At 46.3% G+C, this 21,329-nt stretch overlaps 1 protein-coding gene across 3 annotated transcripts; it reads left to right on the top strand.

The window, feature by feature from the left end:
• The first annotated feature begins 2,015 nt into the window (after window positions 1–2,015).
• NRIP2 (nuclear receptor interacting protein 2) lies at window positions 2,016–20,803 on the top strand. 3 transcript variants are annotated; one of them, XR_012045031.1, is made up of 7 exons: window positions 2,016–2,556; window positions 7,628–7,804; window positions 14,025–14,107; window positions 14,568–14,695; window positions 17,546–17,598; window positions 18,448–18,600; window positions 19,337–20,803. XR_012045031.1 is itself a non-coding variant. In XM_072878549.1 (7 exons), the coding sequence occupies exons 1-7, from the start codon at window positions 2,326–2,328 to the stop codon at window positions 19,363–19,365; spliced, it is 786 nt and encodes a 261-aa protein (XP_072734650.1). In that variant the 5' UTR covers window positions 2,016–2,325; the 3' UTR covers window positions 19,366–20,803. The 3 variants fall into 3 exon arrangements, 2 of the variants coding, with proteins under 2 accessions (XP_072734650.1, XP_072734663.1); XM_072878549.1 differs by having other exon boundaries at window positions 18,448–18,532; XM_072878562.1 differs by lacking the exon at window positions 19,337–20,803 and having other exon boundaries at window positions 18,448–18,783.
• Window positions 20,804–21,329: the final 526 nt, after the last annotated feature.

The raw sequence follows: 21,329 nt of genomic DNA, 5'->3' as shown, positions 1-21,329 counted from the left end.
CTCTCCTCTTCATGCCCACACGCATAGCTAAGGTGGGAGACAATCTCATCAGAAATTGTGTAATTCTGCCCATAGGTTTCAAGGCAGGGACTGTAGGACATCTGGTCCCAAGATGTTCTGTTCTACTTTACAGTTTTAAGGTCTGTTCTGAGGCTTTAAGAAAATTGGCACTGCCATTGCTGCCAGCAGAAGCAGAGCTGCCTTGTCAAGGCTGGCCTGCTGAGGTATTCACAGTCTGCAGGAGGGGAAACAGGACCCTATGTGAGAGTAGAGGTGCATGATTCAGTACTGGTTTATGGGAATGGTTAAAGGACTTGATAACAAGACTCAGAGGATGCTCAGTGAGGCCACAAGAGGTCAAAAGTGTGTGTAAATCAGGAATCATGACAACCTAGAGGCAAGAAAACAAGACCGTGGGAACACAGCTTCCCTGCGAATAACCATTATTCAAACTCTCTTCTTAATTCAGCTTGCAGAGAGACAAGGACAGTTGAAAACAGCTCTCCTGAGCTCTTGATGGGAGCTCTGCCTGCATTATGATGTTGGAGTTTGGCCTTGTAGTGTAAAGCTGTTAGAATATATTTCTACTCCCATTCCTGCCAAATCCAGTTCTGCAAGTTGGTGCTGTGGGAACCATGATACCTTGTGTAAAGCAGTTAGCATACTGGGAACAAAAAGGTTAACTCTTCAAATTTTAGAATTACTCTAAAAATGACCAGCCTCCCTTCTAACATTTGAGGACCAAAGATCCCAAGAGAAATGTTAACACTGTGATGATTGGCAAGGAGTAAAAGGTAAACAACATGGTTTGCTTTGCACCGAGGCCAACTTTTTTGTAGTTTCTGCAACCACACTGAGGTCTCACAGTGGCTGACTGGACTCATCTTTGTACATGGACCATTGGATTTACTTCCTAACATTGCAAACTCAGTGTTATATTTTTATATACAATCTAGAACATAGAAATAATTGTTATCAGTAATATTGGAATGTTACATACTACTAAGCTGGAAAAAAAGAAAGGGAGCAACAGAAAGCCTCCTTTTGCTGTAACTTTCATAGTTTGTTGCTGCTATTCCTTCTATATTGTACATGAAAGCTGTTTCACCCCCAGCTGACATTCACAGAAAGGTAATGCTGTCCTCAGCTTCATAGCTGAATAAAACTCAGTTTCCTCCTCTGTACATGATGTCAGAACTGGTGCTTACTGGGGCAGGGTATTCACCAGTGAAAAGGGATCAAAATAAAGCTGCTTCAGTTCAAGTTGAAACTTATATTTTCAAGCAGGACAATGTGGAGGCAGAAAGTTGAAAAAGTGAGTTCTGCCCTGTCCTCTCTCCCCTGGGAGGAGGGATGTCTGCCCTGGTCCAGACTTCCCACACTGCAGCAATGTCAGCCATACTCTTAGTGTAAACAGGGAGTCAAGTCCACTGGTATTGACAAGCCAGTGATTTTAGGCTTCTGCAACTTTGGCTCTAGATGGAGAAGGGTGAAAATGAGGGCAGAGTCAGGCCCAACACATTTGCCATGGCTGGAAGCAGAAACCAGGCCTTCAGCATTTCATTCAAGCAACACAGTAAAATCCTTCAGTGCAGCCTATTCAAAATGCGTGACACTCTGCAGAAATGAGACTGGGCATGCTTGCCAGGAGCCCTGAGGCAGATGCTCGCTCCCATTTACCAAGGCATTGTATCATCTTCTAGACTGAACCATGTTGTTGCCAGATTTACAGATTTACTGAGATGTGTCAAAGCTCCCCCAGCAGAGACACTGAACTGCACAGCCTGCCACCGAGAGATTTACTGTCTCTTCAGCATATCGGGGGGAACAGGCAGTGTACACACACACACTCACACACATGCGCGCGCGTGCGTGCGCACAGCCCAAGGGAGGTAAGTCCAGCCCCCAACAGCGGGGCCATCCTTCTGCTGCTGGATTTTTCCAGCTGGAGCATCTTGCCGGCTCTGCTGTAATTTATGGAAATCAGTTTCTGACGTGGGGCTTTTTCTGTTACGACAGGAACCCACCGGCTGGAGGAGGCAGAGCTGCAGTCAGGGCAGAAGAGAGGGAGAGGTGAGGAGCAGAAGGACACTGTGTGAGTGGAGAGGACAGAGGGAGAAAAAGACACAGAGACATTTCAGAGATGGGTGAGTTATAACTAATAGAGCAGGAAAAAGGCAGAAAAAGGGAGAGGAGAGCTGTGGGGAAGGGAAAGGGAAAAGGAGCTCAGAGACTGAGTCAGCCTCAAGAGGGCAAACACCAGGAGACGAGTGCAGGGAACACCCCAGCATACCAAGAAGGACCTGTTCTGTCTGAATCTTCACCATGAGCACAAGGAAGAGCTGTCCCCTGCCACTGGGACAAGGAGACCGGGAGGAAAAGCGGAGTGAGGTTGCTCCTGACCTGCAGCAACAGCAGTGTGAGGTGGAGCTGAGGAACAAAGCTATTCTGCAACAGAAGAGGCGCCTTAAACAGGCCACCCAGTTTGTGCACAAGGACTCTGCTGATCTGCTGCCTCTGGATGGCTTGACAAGGCTTGGCACCTCCAAGGATCTGGTGAGTCCAGTGGGACCCCATTTGGGAGGGTGTCCTTCATCCCAGTTGGCAGCTGCTGCCAGGCTTTGTGAAAGGGTCATGGGTTCAGCAAAGATGAAACTTCCCTTCAGCATCACCTAGGAGCAGGTCAGGGTGAGGGGAAAGAATGAATTGCCCATTTTTTGCATCCATCTTCTCATGCATCCCCATAGGGACCAAACTCCTTGCAGAGGCAGGCAGACATGGACTGGAAGGACTCCCCGGCATCCAACTTTCCACTCACCCGATACATATATTCATCTGACATGTATGTTTCCATGTGGGACGTCTCTGAAAGCCCTCAAGTATCCCTGCATGATCCAGCTCAAAAGCAGACTCCTTCCTGGACTCAGCAGGGAGGGAAGCACAGTTCATGAAACTTCAAGAGGCTTATGTTTGACCTTGTCACCTTTTTGCACTATTTCCCCTCACTCTTTGGATTTCCGGAGGGGCAAGCACAGGGCAGGTCTGCTAGCCAGACACGCAGGCAGCTACAGTGGCCAGCACCCGTGGATAACACCTTTGGGGAGGAGGCACGGGAGTGAGGTCTGTGGGCATCTCCTTGTGGAGATGTGGAGCAGGAGGCATCAGGGTGGGGATCTGTTCCAGGAGCCTGGGCAGTCTGTGGTCTGGAGGGACTTCCCCAAGACAGGGAGCAGTTTCCCACGGGATCTCTTGCTGGCTTAACTGCACGCATCTCCCCCTTGCTCTGGCAGTTTTGCTGTCTAACTTCTCTCCACTGTGGAGTTTAACTGCTTAGGATGCAGAGGTCTAAACCATTTTCCCAAAAGAGGCCCTGGGTCTGGCCAGTGATGTGGACACAACCACTTATTCTAGCTGTGCCAGTGGGTGTCATAAAAGACCTTGCCCCTCCTTGCAGCCCGTGCTTCCCTCTGTATCCTCAGACCATTGCAGCAACACCATGGATGCTCATGTGTGTGTATCTCCTCCGGTCGTTTCCCAGCTCCCGTGGCAGGCCCCACGGCTGCCAGCAGCGAGGTGCTGCTGCACACAGGGGCACACGTGCAGGACAGGCAGGGTCCCAGGCACCGGGCCTGAATGGAAGCTACCCCCCTTGCTGAAACCTTTGGATGCAGCGGCTCTGCTGCGTGCAGCCGAGGGGTCAGTGCCACTTTCCTGTGCCAGCGCACCCTCCTGCTCCCAATACCCTCCCCGCAGCTGCCTTGGCTGCTGCTGAGAGTCCCTGGCTCAGCAGGGTCAAGGGTGGCTCCTCAAAGCCACCCTGAGCTGTCGCCTCAAGCTCTGCCAGCCCTTCGCAGCCGCACACACGGCTCTCAGCAGGGACTAGTCTTGAGCGTCCCTCTGGCCCTGAACACAGTTGCTGTCTGAAGTACAAGAGGGGAGTCACATAAGTGTTGTGTTAGCGAGGAATGGGGCCTCTCCTCCCTGTGGGGAAGGAGATATGGCCACATTGGAGCATGGAGGGCCCTGTTCAGGCTGGCAGCACTGGCAGGCTAGCACTGGCCCTTCACGCCCTGCAGCATTGCAGCTGAAACATCTCCTCAGGAGGGGATAGCCAGACATACCCCTGGGCTCTTCCTTGTGCAGCTTTTGACAGGGAATGGGGAGGAGCCACTTTTGAGTCTTTTAGTGCATCTTTGCTGAGCTCAGCCACGAAGGCAGAGAGAAACAGGTCTACCTGCTTTGCTTTGGAATTGACTCCTGTCACACCATGCCCCAAAACGACAACTGCAGTGCCAGCCAGGGGCCTCTGTGAGAGCCCTGCTCAGTATGAGTGGCAGTCTTGGCCTCCAGAGGCTGGCACTCTGAAGCTCCAAATGCTTGCTCTAGCAAGACAGGCCTTGTCTGAATCATTTGCCACGAGCAGCTCTCCTGGTCAAATTCTCCATTGTAGACAGGAGACTTCCTCGCATGCAGATGGCGTTTGGTCATTCAAAACCACTGCATAGTTCACGTTTGGTCTGTAACAGAATGGCTGAAACATTTTCACCATGGAGCTAGGGAGCAGTGAATAAAGTGTAACATCTTCTCTGCCATGCAAATTTTGCACTGGTGTTAGAAGCCACAAAATAAAGTGTGGCACCTGTCTAAAGTTCACACATGTAGTGCCATACCTGGGGTCAATGCGGTAGCTGTGGTACCTCCGTTTCTGGTTTACCTTGGAGCAAGAGAAGAACCAGGCCTTAGATTTCCAAGAGCAATTTGGCAGTCCCTGCAACTTGCTAGGCCACTGTGATATTGCTGTGATGTTTTGTGGGCTGTGAATTAGAGCGCAAAATATGCTTTCAGGGACTCCTCCAGCGCCATGCAAAACTCCATCTATGTTTCCTAAATTGATCTCGCTCCCTCCTGGAGGGCAGGAATGCAGGGCTGAAAACATTCCTGGAGGACAGGAATGCAGGTAGTACTAGAGAGGTTGATCTTGGAGAGACTGCAAAACACCCCAGAGTCCTATAGCACTTACACTGGGAGGAGAGTTTAATTAATTCCCCAAAACATGTCTCCACTGACAGTGCCAGAGACCTCAGCTGTGGCAGCCCCGCATGTCCTAAAATTAGAGCAAGGCCCCATGTCATTTAGAAAAACTATATGTTTTCTTATACAAAGTCAGGCTGTTACTTTTTGCCACTCTTTTCTGTGTATTCTGCGTGTGCATTCAGCTTATGCAATGCATCCAGCAGTGACTGGGATTTGATGCGCCCATCACATCTCCAACAATGAGTAATTATACATTTCAGTGGAGACCTCACATTTCCAGCTTTATAACAACTACAAGCATGACTTTTTTTTTTTTTTTTTAAAAAAGGCAAAAAAAGAGTATCTGCATCAGCTAAAATACTCTGAAAGTACCAAGAAGGTCTGAAGATCTGGCTTCTCCCCTCCCAAAAATCAAGATCCCCAGCTCATACAACTCCACTAATCATAGCAAGGCCTTGAGATTTCACATTGGAGAGCCTGAACTTGATAAGTTGCACCGGGAACCCACTCTGACGCTTCTAAGAGTCCTGAGAGGGCCTCCCTTCCAGCTGCTGGCCACAACTCCCTTCAGGTCCTCCCTCACCATCCCCTTCATCTCATTGTTTCCTACCAGCCCAAGAGAGACAACGGTCTCCACTTCTCCATCTCACTGGTGAGACAGAAGACAGGGAGGGGCCCAGAAGTCTGCTCTTGAATCAGATGCCTCCACAGTCCCAAAGCTCAGCTATGCCCCATCAGTGCTTGGCCTCTTCCCAGCCTGAGTGACAAGAAGGAGACAGAGGTGGCAGCTGCAGAGGCCCTGCCCGTTCTGTGGGAAAGGTTGCGGGGAGAGGGAAAGGTCCTTTGCGTGCTAGACTGTGAGAGGAGACAGAAGGGAGGGTGGGAATTTGGAGACCTGCTGTCAGTTCCCTGCCCTTTTCCCATGGCCCAGATGTTAGCTGGCAGCCAAACTGGCACTGTGCTCAGAGTATTTAGGGAGCGAAGTACAACGGCCAGCTGTGCTGTGGGCCTGCACAGTAGGCTGGGAAAAGACCAGGAACAGAGGGATATTTTTACCTCACTTTTTCAACTACTGCAGTGTATCTATCTCATGCAGCCTGTGAATGATCTGACTCTCGCCCCTTGAGTGACAGGGAAACAGAGGCATGAGGGACTCGGCACCTTGTGAAGAGCAATGCTGAGTGCAACCAAAGAGCCAGTGACAGCTCTCCCACTCCAACCATTGGGCAAAACTGCCAAGTCAGTGCGCTTCAAGTTGCAATTTACACGCTTCCCCGGCCTCAGCCCTCTGACCAAGCATAAGGATAGTCTGAAGCACACACACCCTGTAGGGTTAATACAGCCCAACTCATTGGCAGGTCTGGACTAATTCAGATGTTTGGCCTGCACATTGATATGATCCTACACCAAACTGCTGCACCATCTGAAAGCTTACTTTAAACATTTTTTTTTTAGAAAGATAAAAGCAACGGTTTATGCTGTAGCACATCAGCCCCTTTAGATTCACTGCCTTTCTTCACATAGGCAGTTGTTACTGAGAACGCTATTGTCAGCTCTGATCAGCTGCTCTCCTGGAGAAGGGCCATGGGGCTGAGTACATGGAGAAAGGACAAAGCTACCTCCACAGGCCTACTTCATTGATGCTGCCCATTGTTTATTCAGTAGCTGTGCAGGGACTGGAGGCACTGGATCAACACTGGGCAAAAACTAGAGCATCAAGCTGATGACGAAGCTTTCTTTCCAAAGCAACACTTTCTTATGTGTGTATGCAATGTTGGGACAAGAAGGTTTTCACGATTTTTCTTCCCTTTTAGTGCACCTCCCCTTCTTCCGCCCAGAAGAAAGGAGATAGATAGGAATGAGATAGGAATACGAGATACGTGAGATACAAATGAGATACATGAGATAGATAGGAATAAAGTTCGTTCAGCTGTTGATCTGGCTGATGACACTCCCTTCTAGCTGTGAACAACATAGGGCTTCATAGCAGCTCCCACAACTAGGAAGGGAGTCAAAATAGTATCACTTCTGATGGAGGGGAGCAGAGAGAGACTCCAAAGAACATCAGAAGCTAGTTTTAGTTTCCTATGCAGGGGAAGCTTCCCACTTCACTATAAATAATTGCTTGTACACCTAAAATTTCTGGAGTCCTGCCTTCTTACCCACATGTACATCACACACATGCTGCATCCCCCGTCCCCTCCCACATTAGAAGGTGTGAGTGTGCCTGGTTGGATATCAGCACATACCCACCAGGTAGAGTACTGCGGTACCTGAACAGGTATGAGACTGCCAAGTGCATGTTTAGCTGAAGGAACAGATATGTGTGGGGAGAGCATGCATCAGGCATGTTCTTCTCCTCCAATTGCAACCTAGAGATCTGCCTGTCACAGACAGCCCAACACTTTAACATCACCTTAGTCACTACAGAAAAAATCTTGGGATTTAAAGAAAGTTTTTTGGGATAAGCCTCTCTTTCATCAGGATGATCAGTTGGGTCAAGCTTTTGCAATCTGCTTCCCTGGGCTAGCAAATGTCCTTGTCCTTAGCTCCATACTTAGCTGGGATTTCTCTTTCTTTGTGATGGAGACAGCAGCCACATAGCGTGGTCCAGCGGCGCCTCTTGGAAGGCAATCTGAACAAGCTGCGGGGCGAGACCAGGGTTCAGTCTGCATGGGTTCAATCTCCGCTGGCAAAAGACCAGGATGAAAAGATCAAAAAGGGAGAGGACAGGAGAAAAGAGACTTCACCCCTGCTAATACAGTGCCAGGTAAGGCTATAACATGGTGCTGCTGATTTCACAGTGATGGCAAATGCTCAATGAGTTCCAGCTGCCCCACTCCCAAGGGCCATGCTAAGTTATTAATTGCAAAGCCAGCTGCAGCCAGAGAAAGCAGATTTCCTGCATGGCCTCTCCTAGAGTTTGGATTCAGTTCTTCCAACAGACAGAGGAAAGCTTTTCTGTCACATGCATTCTAGTTGTCCATATTTGAAGATAAATTGCCTTAATCACATCTCCTTCCTTTGGAGGCCAGCTTTCCCGTGATATGAGATATTTCATAACTGCATACAGAAGCAAGGAATGTCTCCTTATCACTTTAAGACAGGTGCCCCTAGTTCATTTACACTTACTGGATCCAGTCTTGTCTGATTCTTTCAGGTGTCAAAGGACCTCCTAAGAAAGGTGCTAACTGTGCTCTGAATTAGCACTGTTGCATTTCTTGATAGAAGCAGTATTTTTTTCTTATATCCTCCTATACAGCAGAGCACACTCCTCCCTGGCCCTTCTAGGTAAGAAAGCACATCCAAAAGCTGTGCCCCATGAAAGAGGGCTGCATGGTTAGAACTGTTCAGTAATATGCAGATATGAGATTCACCAAGATATAGATGTGGTATACAAAATCCATTTTAAAGCTGCGTTTATTTCAGTTACCTGTCCTAAAGAACATCTCACATGTTAAAGTGTAAAGTCTACACTTCCAGGAAAAACACATACACCTTTGAATATTCAGTTGGCACAATTAATTAGCATATGAACACAGCCTGGTAGCAAGTTGCTGAAATGTTCAGATCAGGTGTCTCAGGACCATGCAAAGCCACTGTCTGGTTTGTTTTCCAGCCTGTTGCAGTTAGGCATTGCTTACCCTGGGTTTTAGACTCTGATGCAGCTAGGTAAACATAACCATACGTGGGAGAACAGACTAGTAGGATGAATGGCTGTCAGTGTAATTTCTCCAAATAGCTGGAGTGGGTTTTTGAGCAAATGAAGGTGTTTCTTTTGCTTTAATGACAACTCGGTATTGTTCTGTAAGAGGAAACTCAATGTTAAAGGGTGTTTTTTTGCCAGGCATGTACATCGAACAAGGAGAGGCATGCATAGGTATCATATCCCAGGGGCAGTAGCTAACTCAGTGTCAGAGTCCACTACTTGTTCCCCTTTTGTGTTTCTAATGGACTGTACCCCAACTGTTATACACATTACATTTTCCTTCATGGAGGAAGGTTAATGAGCACAGTCAAGGAAATAGGTCTAATGCTGCACTTAACTCTCCCTGAACTCAGTACCTTCTGCACAGGCATTTCTCTCTTTTTCTGCCCTTCTTAAGAGCCAGTCACTGTTTGTCACACTTAATCTTCTTACCTTGAAGGAAGGGAAGCTCTCCTCCCCTTCTTTTTAGTCTTGCTGCTTTTCATGTTCATATTTGTGAACTTCAAAAAGCCTTGCCTGTAAGTAACAGATCTATGGCAGGAAATAGCACTCAGGCTGCCAGTTCATTTTAACCAGAGAGGTGAGCTGGTACCTTTTGGAGAACTGCTTGACTATGGTGTAGTTTTTATTAGAAATGGAACGCGACCCCAGTGAAGTCTCTCCTCTCTGACAGCAGCTCCTGAGAAAAGATCATCTACCAGCATAAAGCTTCCATTTACACTCAGGCAAGTATGCTGAAAATGTCAAAGTGGTAACAAATGCATTACCTGACTAGTAACTGAACTTGACTAGGAAATAAAGCTGAATATATGTAGACTTCAGTGATACAGGGAGATTCAAGCAATAAGTGTTTTCACTCCAACAGGTTATAGTTGCCCTGTGCCTAAGGCCTTTTTAAGTTTCAGAGATCACAGACAGACCCAGTCTGTAATAGCTGTACCACAGAGTCACTCACCCTCCTGTTTACTTAGGTGGGTTGCTCACATGGTACTTTAGCAGAATTACCCCTTTTTGTGGCAGTTTTTGCAAAGCAGTTTGGAAAGCTTGCCATGACTGGCACCTGCATCGTAAAATCAAGCTGTTATTTTTTTGTGGTGGGGCTTGTCTCTCATTGACTTGGAAATAGATGCTGAAAGACTCTACTGTTGTCCAAGGCTGCTTTTCCTCTGTGCCAAAGCAACCTGGGAGTAATCAACCTTGATTGGTTAAAGCAGCTTCTTGACTTTGGAACTGACATGATTTCAGAAAACAAAGCTCTTTATAGATGGTGATCCTTGCTGATTTCCTCATCCCTCTTTCACTTTCTTGGAAATCCCCATAATTGACATCTATATAAAGACTAATGGTGACTGGTAGTAACAGACTGAAAATTCTGCAGCAGAGATGAGAGTGGGTAATGTGATGAAAAGTCCTATTAGTTCAAGAAGGCTTACAGTGCTTATCAGCTGCCTGTGCACTCCTTACCTAATCTGCATTGTATTTGTGGTATGCTGGACCAAGGACTCTCCTCAGGCTCCTGGGCAAATAGTAGCATAATTGGAAGGAGGATAGCTGTTATGAGGCTGCTGGAGTTGATAACTGTGCAGGGCTGTTTACCACTGCATGAGATGAAATGTTGTTTTCTACAGAATAATTACTGTCCTGTTATATCCTAGCAAGTTTCTAACTTGCAACTTTCCCAGCCTGCTCTGAAACAAAACTCAAGAATCTGCCTAGTGATACAGTTCAGGTTTATTATCACAGCAATGCTAACAGCTCATGCATCTCAGGTCTGCCTGCTCCCAAAGTGATTCCTTAGCAATTGCTATCCATACTCCAGATCTTCTGTTTCTGAAGAGCTGATACAATGCCTTTGCTGTAGCTGGGCAATGAACAATTTGCCTCTGTGAGTCACAGGGATGGTCAACTCTTTCCCACTAGAATCCATGTCTGTTAATGAGGAAAAGCTGATTCAGCTGGACAGTTGGCAGGTTGCAGTCTGGGTAGCGTACCTGACCTGACACTCATGGCTAATATACCTGCTTAGGTGGTGAGGAGGCACAGGGAAGCCTCTTCTGTGAAGCACAGTACAGAGGATGAGGAGGGAGATGCTTAGCATGTATCTGCACTTTGTGCTTTATCTTGCTTCTTGCCTTGTGGCCTTGCTTAGTGTGGCCACAGTCCTTCCAGGCAGGGCTGATGTGTCAGTGAGGACCAGACAGCACAGATACTACAGAGCTCTAAAAGCAGAAGGGGAGGCATTTTGTAACAGAATCATAGAATCATAGAATGGTTTGGGTTGGAACGGATCTTAAAGATCACCTAGTTCCAACCCCCTGCTATGGGCAGGGATAAGAGACTGTCCTCTGGGTCCAGTCAATTTCCATGCTGTTTTCTCTCTAAAAGCCTGGAGTTTGTAATACTCGCTTTTGCCACAAACAGCTGTTGTCATGAGGTAAGGGGGGATCTCTCCTGTTGGCCTTGGAGACCATTATGGGCAGGCACTACTCCTAGTCCTGAATGTTTAAACTTGATATGGCAGGCAGCCTGGAGCCATGGTGGCAATGTTTTTCCTTGAACAAGCAGAAGTATTGCCAAAATCAGGAGCTTGTAAATAGAGTGCTTTGCAGCTCTTCCCCTTCTGTGAGGCTCTAGCATGCTCCCTGCCTTGCTTAAAGCAGATTTGTGCCAAGAGGCAGGAGGCATGCATGAATGAAGGGCAAGAGAATGCGTGTGCATTCTGGGAACAGGCAGCTGCTCAGGTGGATCTCCTAGCAGCTGTCATGTGTGATCTGTATTACCACGGGATGGCAGTTCAAGCTGCTCCGCAGTGAAATGGGACTGCTCATTTGTGAAGGAGCTGGGGGAATATTCCTGTATGAATGTGCAAAGAACTGCAGAGAGATCTTCTGGGGGATGGTTTCTGTGGGGGGATGTGCTCTGACTGTTTCATGAATCTTCCAGCTGGTATCAGGTCGGTTAAGTTTTGTGTTCTCCAAACTTGTGACTTTGTAGTTCTGTGGCAATTTCCATACCATGTGCCAAAGAGCACCCTTAGATTGAATGTAGATGCCAGTGTGGCTGAGACTGTGAGAAGCACATGATATAATGGGGAAGGCACAGTGCTGGCAGCCAGAAGTTTGTGAGATCTGTCTTGGCTTTGCCTTTCCTAATGTATTTAGCATTATATGCCTCACTTGGGTGTTGTAAGAAGTCACAAGTGTTTGCAGTCACAGGGGACTGTTAATTAACTGGACATAATTCTTTATGAATAAGACATGCTTTTTTACATTAAAGAAGAAAAAGCATAATAACCAAATCAGGAGCTGTTGAAAATATGGATCTGTGCATATTTTCTGTGTAGATACCGCTTGAGCACTGCTCTCCTTGTTCCTGGATGAGGCCACACATGGTAAATACTCATCCTTCTAAAACCACTGATGTTATTTAAATATACATCATATATACGTATATGTCTTACATGATTCTTCATGAACTCTGTAAAACAAAATAGGTTGAGATCTCTAGCTCCAGTTGTCTTGCAGTTCTTGAGACTTTCTCAACTAATGGCCATTCAAGGAATATGGTGTATCTAAATGGTCAGAATTATGAAATTCTCTACACTGATGTACTGCAGGTGTAGTTTAGACCAGAGGAAGAGCTCCAAGACAAAACAGACTTGAAGTTTCCAGCATGCACTCTCTGAGGTTGCCGTGAGTGCAATTAGCACTCAAGCTACTATTGGTGTTGTGTCTGTTTGCAGCATTCCAGTATTTCTCACAGGAGATGTTTTCTCTTTCTAATAACTCACAAATAGCACATTTTTAAAAAAACAGTCTTGGAAATACTGGATGTAGCTCTCTGTGATGATTAACACATATAATAATCATAAACAGATTTAGTTAAGAAATCAGGCAATTGAGACATTTTCCTTGACCCTAGTGGTGCTGCACTGAGTCCCTGATGGTCATGCTGATCAGCTTAAGGTGTTCAAAGCATTTAAGCTCATCAGAAATGAGCATAAAGGTAGAGGAGCTGTGGGAGGACTGTTGCTGCTTCTGAGTGGCTAATGGCACTGAGTGCCATAGTGGATGGAAGAGAAGGAATCACAGGAAAAACACAAATGATAGCAGGAGGAAAATGAGCCTCCCAAGAGGGAGACTTTGTGGTTGGTTTTTTTTTGGGTGTTGGTGCAAGACAGAGCCTTGAAGAACTAGGCTGTCAAGAATGGGTATAGTTAGGCACTATAGGTAGCTGCAAGCCATATTTTGTAGATGGCAGTTACTCCATCTTTTCCAATTTCTTTACTAAGTCCTGTGCCTCCTTTTTTTTTCTGAACATAACTCTTATTGATGTCCTTGACAACCCTATTTTTTCAGACCTCTACCATATATGAGACCTGCTGTTACTTCAGCACTTCTGGCCTGCCATTAAGGACCTCTGTGCAGAGGGGACAGAAAACAGATGGCAACCACATCTCCTGTTCCCTTTCAAGTGCAAAGGGGTGAAGAAATGAAGTGGGCAAGGCACTGGGGATTGTTCCAGTAAGATCATGCAGAGGTGGCTTGGGTGCAGGGCATCCAGTCTCTCCCTTTGCTAGATGACACCAGCTGTGAATATTGTAGTTGTAGTGTTCATGTCATATTTCCTTAAAGAGCTGTCTAGGAACTTAATGTAAGCCCCACACAAAACAGACACCTCTTGATTAGGTTGTTTCTTGGATTCAAGAGTCACTTGGATGTGTCAGTTATCTTGGGAACTGCCTTAAATTCAAGCTCTTCTCAGGGATGCTTGTCCTGGGTGCTCCTGCTTCTCCCTGTGGAAGCTGTTCAACTGAGAACAGATGTCTAGCCCTGGAACATTGTTCCCTGTGACACCAGAAGAAATGGAGGAAGGAAACCTACAAAGGCTGTAGCAAATGCTTGTATTCCTTTAGAAGCTTTTGTCATATCGATTATTGCTCTGCTAATAAAGTCCATGTGGGTTTTCTGAACAAATTCACTAGTTATGCATCTTTTGACTGGAATACTGCTAAGTTAAAGTCGCTAATAACAGATAAGTGTCTGCGCAATCAAATACAAATTAAAGACAAGCAATTCAAAAAGAAGCCTTTGGCAGAGGTTTGCAGAGCACTGGGGAGACCACCGTTGTCTTGGATGAGTCTCCTGCCTTCTGACTACTGCCTGAAACACCACATCTTTGGCTGTGTTGCTAAGGAAGGTCTAAGGGATTGTCACACTGTTGGAGGAGTGGGTATGCCAATTTTGAGCCTACAGTAATTATCTGTTGTTGTTTTTTCTAGTGCCAAGGTCAGGTATTGAAAGCAACTGTTAACACTGGGTGTCTACCAAATCTCATCTCCAAGAGTTGTTTAAACCAGCTGGGGTAAGTCTTTGCACAATAGAAAAGGAGGGGTGGCTAAAAGAAAACCTATGACAAGAACATAGGCACTCTTGATTCCCAGCCCCAATGATAATTACTAGCAGCTTTGCATGTGCACATGGCTGTTCAGGAGAAGATGCAGAGGGTGGGGTACAGCGCAAGGCATCAGGAGCACTGGCAAAGTTGTGTGCAGACCCCAGACTAGGAGGCAGAGCTGTGTCATTCTGTCTGTGTGTACTGCAGCGCAAAGCCTCAGCTTTGGTTAGCCTCAGCATGAGGAACCCAAATGGACAGCACCTTATTTTTTGCTTGTGGAATCTGCCTCCAGACATGCTGTATGAAAGAGATTCCTCCTCTTGTAGGCCTGTTCCCAATGAGACCAAGAAGTACTGTCATCAGTGAGAAGTCCTGTTTTTCCTCCTCTTCCTCCACTTGAGGCAATAACACCTCTTGTGTCCCACAGGCTGGAAGAAGTGTCTGCCATGGACTGTGGAGACCTCTCTCTTCCCATCCCCAGCGTTGTTGGCCGAGTAGAACATATGGAGTTGCAATTTGGCCAGGAGACAGTGCTATGTTCAGCACTGGTTGTAGGTGAGAGTGCCAGCCCCTCCTCTCCCCCAGTTTTCCTGTGTCCCTCTTGCCCTGCCAAGGGCATTTAAAAGGATGTCTGGGAAAAGCGTAATGCAGTGGGAGGTTGGTGATGTGGTCATCTCCACTGCTGGCCAAGATCATTATGCGCTGTGAATACCCTCAATGTAACCAAAGGCAAAGGGCATAGGAAGAGTACAGAGAAGACAGAAGACATTGAAAGTTGGGAGAAATTACGTGCTTTTTGGTCTTAACACAGGATGTGGAAAATTCTCATTTCCTTCTAAAATGGACCTTTCTTAAAATTATCCACACTGCTTGATTAGTCCTCTGGTGCCCTATGTTCTATTGAATGGGCATTGGTGTCTTTGGCTGGATGGAAGTCATCAGAGAAACTCAGCTTATTCCCCAGAGTGTTTCTCTATGTACTCATCTGCCTCTGCTGCAGGGAGCACCCTGGAAGAACCTGGTAGCCCCAGAATGCTGAGTCTCCCTCGGTGTCCTAAGGCAGGACCCTTTGAAGGAAGGAGCTGTAGGAGACAAGGTCAAGTCAGCAGGCACTGGAGAATACTCAGAAAACAGCAGAAAGGCTGCATGTTCTGCATTTACATCAAGCTGTGCATATGCTGAAAACAACTTAGTCACCTTTTTTCCCCCTGTTCTTTCTCCCTATTAGTCTTCCAGCTTTACCCTCTTGCCTTTATCTGTCTCCTCATCTTTGATGATTACTATTCATCTTCCAAGGCATCCCTTGCTCCCTCTTTTCATGTCCATTTTTCCCCCTTTCCTAGTCATCTAGAAAGAGCTTCCTCCTCTTCCACACTCCAGCTCACTCTTCTTCCCTGGTTTCCCCTCTACTTGTTCTTGCCCTTCATGGGGAGACTGTATTAGTACCAGCACAGGCGAATTTAGCCCAGTAGCACCTATCCATTTTGCTGGGATGTAGAAATGGCTGCCTGGAAGGAGCAGAACTGCTTACATCTGTGCCTTACATCTCCCTGTGCACACAGTGCTCTTGCTTATGTGGTTATAAATAAATTATAAAACACAGCCACTGGTTACAGGGCAAGCAGGCATCCAGGAGACATGGGAAGTGTTAATGTTGTTACTGGTGGCTGCTGAATCCTGCAGACTCCAGGACCTGGGAATTCCTCCTTCCCCACCACTGAAGTCCAGATGGATAACTCTTAAGACCCAGGAGGTCACTCTTGCCTAGTCCAATGCATGTTCTTAGTGGCTGAAAGTATATTCCAGAGAGGCACATAAAGAGAGGACACAGACAAGGCCAGCCACACAGATTACCACATATAGAGCAGTGCCTTTACCAGGACTCACATAAACACCAGCACACATAGCCCAGTCCTGGTCCTCCTCTCTGACTGACCAGGATTGACGTTCACTAGCAGAAGCTCATACATCCTCAGTCTCTAGATTCACAAGCACACTCATAATCCCAGAGTCTTAAAATAACAGCATAGCTTCTAGGTCTGTCTTATATCCATGTCTGGACCCTGGGCCCCTTACCTAGCCACTGACCCAGACCTTGAGTCTTTCCGGATGCAGGCTTCCTCCTACTCACTGGCTAGACCAGATTGAAGTTTGCTAGCTAATTATGTATACAAAACCACAAGCATATAGGATTAAATTCACTGGGGAAATATAAACACACCCAAGTCTTTCTAGTTAATGGCATTTAGACCTCTCGCACATATGCCCTTTCCTCTTCAGTTGCTGGCTTATAAACCTAAGGGGCCTGTGACCCTGGTCAGAGCTGGTACCCAGAGCTCTCTTGCATACTGATCTCTCCAGTTACTGGCACCTAGACCTACAAGCTCTGTGACCCATAGTCCTTCTCCAGTTACCGGAACTTAGACCTTGCAGCACACATTGCAATCCCTCCAGTTGCTGGCACCCAGATGTATTAGCCCTATGGCCTGTGCTCCCCCAGTTACAGGCACCCAGACTTCTCTTGCACACTGGTCTCTAGTTGCTGGCACCTGTGAGCTACATCCCCTTCTCCAGCTGCTAACACAGACCTATGAGCCCTATGGCCTGTGGTCCCTTCAGTTACTGGCACCTCTCTTGCATGCCAGTCCCTCCGGTTGCTGACATCTAGAGCTATTTGCCCTTTAACCTGTGGCATCTTCTACGCTTGCTGACACTTAAGACTTGCAGCAGTCACATGTAGCATAGAGAGGTTATACAGAAAAAAATGACTTAATAAAATTATTTAACAAGAAGATCGCATAGATTGTGGCCATCAGGCGCAGAGTTTGGTCAGACAAGTGAACTGACTGACAGCCTGCTTGCATGTGACTGGCCTCCTTATCCCCCCTCTCCTCTCCGTTTTTCCATGCTTGTTCTTGATCCACCCTGCTGCTTGCCTTCTCCTGCCTTTGGCCCTTCCCCTACACAGCCCATAGTAAGTTTTACATGATCCCACAAGCCCCTTCTGATATCTCATAGTAAGTGTCAAACAATTCCACAAACCCCCTCAAATACCTCATAATACTCATGATAATCATGGTTCCCTCCTCTTATCAGCTACAAAGTTCATTTTGACCCTCTTCAGGGCTGTGCCTAAGTAGCTCCTTTAATAGCTCATCAGTCAGTGGCAGAAGAGTGCTGGTCTTTGATATTGTCACTGTTACCACCTGCTTGTTAATGTTTGTGTGTTTAATTCATCACTTGCTTTGTTATTTGTTATTTACTTTATACTGAATAGGCCATAACCATATAACTTTATGAACCAGATGCTCTCGTATTCCACATCTTCTTACAGAAGAGACACATTTTCTTTAGAGGGGCAGTATGTATAGTCTTGAGCCTGATCAGTCTCTTCTCTCTTCTCAGATGATGAAATGCTGGAGTTTTGCATTGGTCTCCAGACTCTATTGTCTCTCAAGGTGAGGAACAGCTTCTTGCTTATTGCAGGGCTCCTCTCAACAAGTTCTCCAAGATTTGGTTGCTGGAAGCATCAGAAATACAGCCAGGTCTTCCAGAGTACCACTTGCAATGCTTGTTGCACAGCTGCCTGGCTGGCTGCAGTATGCTCGGAGTCACTGATTCCTTTCCAGTCCTTCTTAAAGGTTTTAAGAAAGGAATCACCCAATAGGATACTATCACATCTCCCATTCTTTGTATTCCTGACCATACAAGCTGCAAACAGGAAGAGGAAACTGAAGAGGAGACTAGAAAAGGCAAGGCACACTGTGTCACAAGTTATATCTGTGTTGCCTTTTGAAGGCAGATGTGAACAAGCTCTGCCCTTGTTTTGAGCCAAATGAAGCTGTATGATCACATTCAGTGTCCAACACTAGCTGGACACGGGTGGAAAGAATTCTCTCCTTTTGTCAGCTCAGCTCAGGGTTAGTGCTCTGCTGAGCCTGGCTCCTGGGTGGCTCAGAATATGGCTGCAGCAAGCTTGCTCCTGCCTATCAAATATTTGTAGCCACATGTCAGACTCATAAAGCAGGAAAAGCATTGGGCTGAATGGCTGAATGATGTGAGGACATCACCTTAGAGGGAGTCGTAGGAAGAAGGGAAGGGAATGGCCCTGTGAAGGGTTGGGAGAGGAATCCATTGAAGGGAATAAGAGCAAGGAGGCAGCATGGGGGACAGGGAGGGGAACTGTAAGGTCTCTACAAACCCAAAGTGGGGTTGTTTGATGGTTATACAGGTTTATCCCAGTCATAGATATCATGAGATTTGCTATCTGAAATGTCCAGCAAGTAACTGGCTCTCCCCTTCTTTAGTGTTGCATCGACTTGGAGGAAGGAGTCCTGAGATTTAAAGCACTGAGTCAAGAGCTGCCTTTTCTACATGCCTCTGAAGAACCTGGTCAGTGACTGGCTGCATTCCCCATGTCTGGGGCTGAGGAGACTTGCTGCCATGAGAGGGAGATGAGGGTGAGGCTCATATGCCCCCTAACCTTGCTGAATTCTAGGCTGAGGCATTCACTGGGGAGTGAGAAAAAGGCAAATGGGTGCTCAAAGCTGTTGTTGCTGGGAATACCTCAACTTGAGAGATATCCCTCCTTTCAGTGGACCCTCTTGCTTGTCCCCATGTGCCAAGTGGGCATTTTTTTCTTGTTTTTCTGTCTGTCCCTAGTCACTCCAATTTCTGCTTCTGTACTAAATTCACTCTACCCTTTTAATGACTTATTTTTACAATACTGTCTGTTCATGAGACAAGAGAGTCTCCATGAACAATCTCCAGTTGTTCTGCGGACAGGAGGACAGCGCTTTCTCCAAAAACCTCCAAAGATTGCCATGAATGTTTCCCTTCTCTTTGCCTCAATGTGAGCAGACACCACTCCCCTTTCTTTGTGGGAAGGGCTCTGTGGCCAGTCTCCTCACCTGTACTCTGGGAAGCTGGATTTTGTTACTTTTTCCTGGCTCAGAGCAGAACAGAAGTATTTTCTTGGAAAAACCTTGCAGCAAGAACACTTTTAGAGTTCTTAATTCTAAGAAACATTTGTAGAAATGCTGAGCATAGGTGCCTAGAGTACAGTGGACACTCACAGGGGCTTGGGCTTATCACTACATCCTTGGCCACTAAGCTATATTATATGAATGGCAATGCTTATCATCTCTTGGTGTTATACGTAATAACCAGAGTTGCACACCTTGTTCTTCTGACCAGGCCTCTCCTGTCTGCACTCCAGCCGCTAGAGCTACATTCCTATCACCTCTGCTGCATCATCAGAGATTCTGTCACTCAGTTTAAATGCTGCGATGAATTACAGCACCCAGAGTCTCCTGCTCTGTAAGCTCCTTTCTTTCAACTTGAAATCTAGTGACTGGACACAGATACACCATCAGCCTCAAGTCCCAGCATCTCACAGCCTATCAACTTTTCTACTCCTGCATGAAACAAACTAGACTTCCTTGCAGTATCAGCTCAGGTCAGAGAACTGTGAACTCATCTGGGGTGACCAGGATGATTATTAAGCCACTTAATTGTTGGGTTTGTTTTTTGTTGGTTTTTTTTTTTTTTTTTAACAGAGCATAGCTGTTTGATAAATACATAGTCTATTCTTTACTAGCTCTAGGAAAGATGCACCAGATCAGGGCTTGTTCCATGCTTCATGACTACTGATTCACTATCCAAACTCTGCACAATGTCCCTTTGTCCACCCTTAGAATGTCATGACATCCCCATTTTGCCTATCTTCCTGGATTAAACACTGCTGGCTCTCTTCCTTTTTTATCAAACCACTCATTGTTTCTGTTGTGCTTCTCAAAGAACTTGTGTATGCATTTTTGCTTTTTTCTGTTAGTTCTTTCCTAAGTCAGATGCTATATTCTGTAGTTTAACACGTGCTAAGGACAGCAGGGTTACAGCCTGGCTGATATGATATGTGATGCACTTACCAGTGTTAGTTGGTGTGACTGGCATCTGCTCCTCCTACAAGCCGCATCAGGCTAGTGACTTTTATTGTTAGTCATTGTATATTGCAGCTTCTGATCTGTTCCTTGGCTTCTTTGCCATTCTTCTCCTTGTGCATCTGATTATTTCTGGCTACATGAACTGCTTTCCATAAATCTCCTGAATGCTACCAACAGTTCCCTCGTTTATGTCAGGATCCATGTCTACTTGATGAGCCCATCTTCCAAAATACCGGTAATTCCTCCTGGATTTGTGTCACTTGCATGTCTGACTGGGTACTCAAACCCAGGGGTCTTTAATGACAGTTCAGACTTCTACTAAACCATCCTGTGTGTCAGCTGGAATCTACGTGGTACCTGGGTCAACTCTGCTGAAAAAATCTTGTTTGCGACAGATGAAACACTTGTTCCTATGTGCAGCAACTCACCTAGCTTCCAACTGTCTTTGCCCTCTAAAAATGGCATGTGGAACAATTGCAAATAATCTGCTAAAGCTGACAGCTACCATGTCCATTAGTCCTCTTATTAATCATTAACTTTTATGATCTATTTAAAAAAAAAAACCACGAACCCTAACCCTAAACATTTAAACTGACTCTAGCCTTAACCCAAACCCTAAACCCTAACCCTAAACCTGACCTTAAATCTAACCCCTAAAAGTAACCCTAACCCTAAATCCTAACCCTAAACTTAACACCTAAAAAAACCCCTAACCCCTAAACCTAACCCTAAACCTTAATGCTAAACCTAACCCCAACCCTAACCCCTAATCCTAAACCCTAGCCCCTAGCCCTAAACTCTAACTCAAAACATAACCCCCTGAATCTAACCCCCTAACTCTAACAACCTAAACCTAACCCCAAACTGTAAACCTAATCCTTAACATAACACTAACAATAAACCTTAACCCCCAAACCTAACCCTAATCCCCAGCTCTAAACCCTAACCCAAACTCTAACTCTGTCCCTAAACCTAACCTTAACCCTAACACTAACCACTAAACCTGACCCTAACCCCTACACCTAACCCCTAGCCCCTAACCCTGAAAGTTAACCATAAACATAACCACCTAAATCTAACCCCCCTAACCCCCAAACTCTAACCTTGTAAGCATAACCCTAATACCAAATCCTAAGCCTAATAGTAACTCTAACTCCTAACCCTAAACCCAAACCCTAACCCTACTGCCAACCCTAGCACTAACGCTAACCCCAAACCTAGAATACACATGCAACCCTACCCCTAAA

Source organism: Ciconia boyciana, chromosome 1 (genome assembly GCF_034638445.1).
Source record: "Ciconia boyciana chromosome 1, ASM3463844v1, whole genome shotgun sequence".
NCBI lineage: Eukaryota > Metazoa > Chordata > Aves > Ciconiiformes > Ciconiidae > Ciconia > Ciconia boyciana.
Note: the sequence above shows the minus strand (reverse complement) of the source record. Positions and strands in the feature narration are given on the sequence as shown.

Bases quoted from the DNA above. Each gene is read 5' to 3' on its own strand.
- NRIP2 (XM_072878549.1), top strand. From the start codon at position 2,326: ATGAGCACAAGGAAGAGCTGTCCCCTGCCACTGGGACAAGGAGACCGG. The intron at 2,557-7,627 runs GTGAGTCCAGTG...TGATGGAGACAG, and splicing joins TTGGCACCTCCAAGGATCTG to CAGCCACATAGCGTGGTCCA. The intron at 18,533-19,336 runs GTCAGTGACTGG...TCTTCTGACCAG, and splicing joins ACATGCCTCTGAAGAACCTG to GCCTCTCCTGTCTGCACTCC.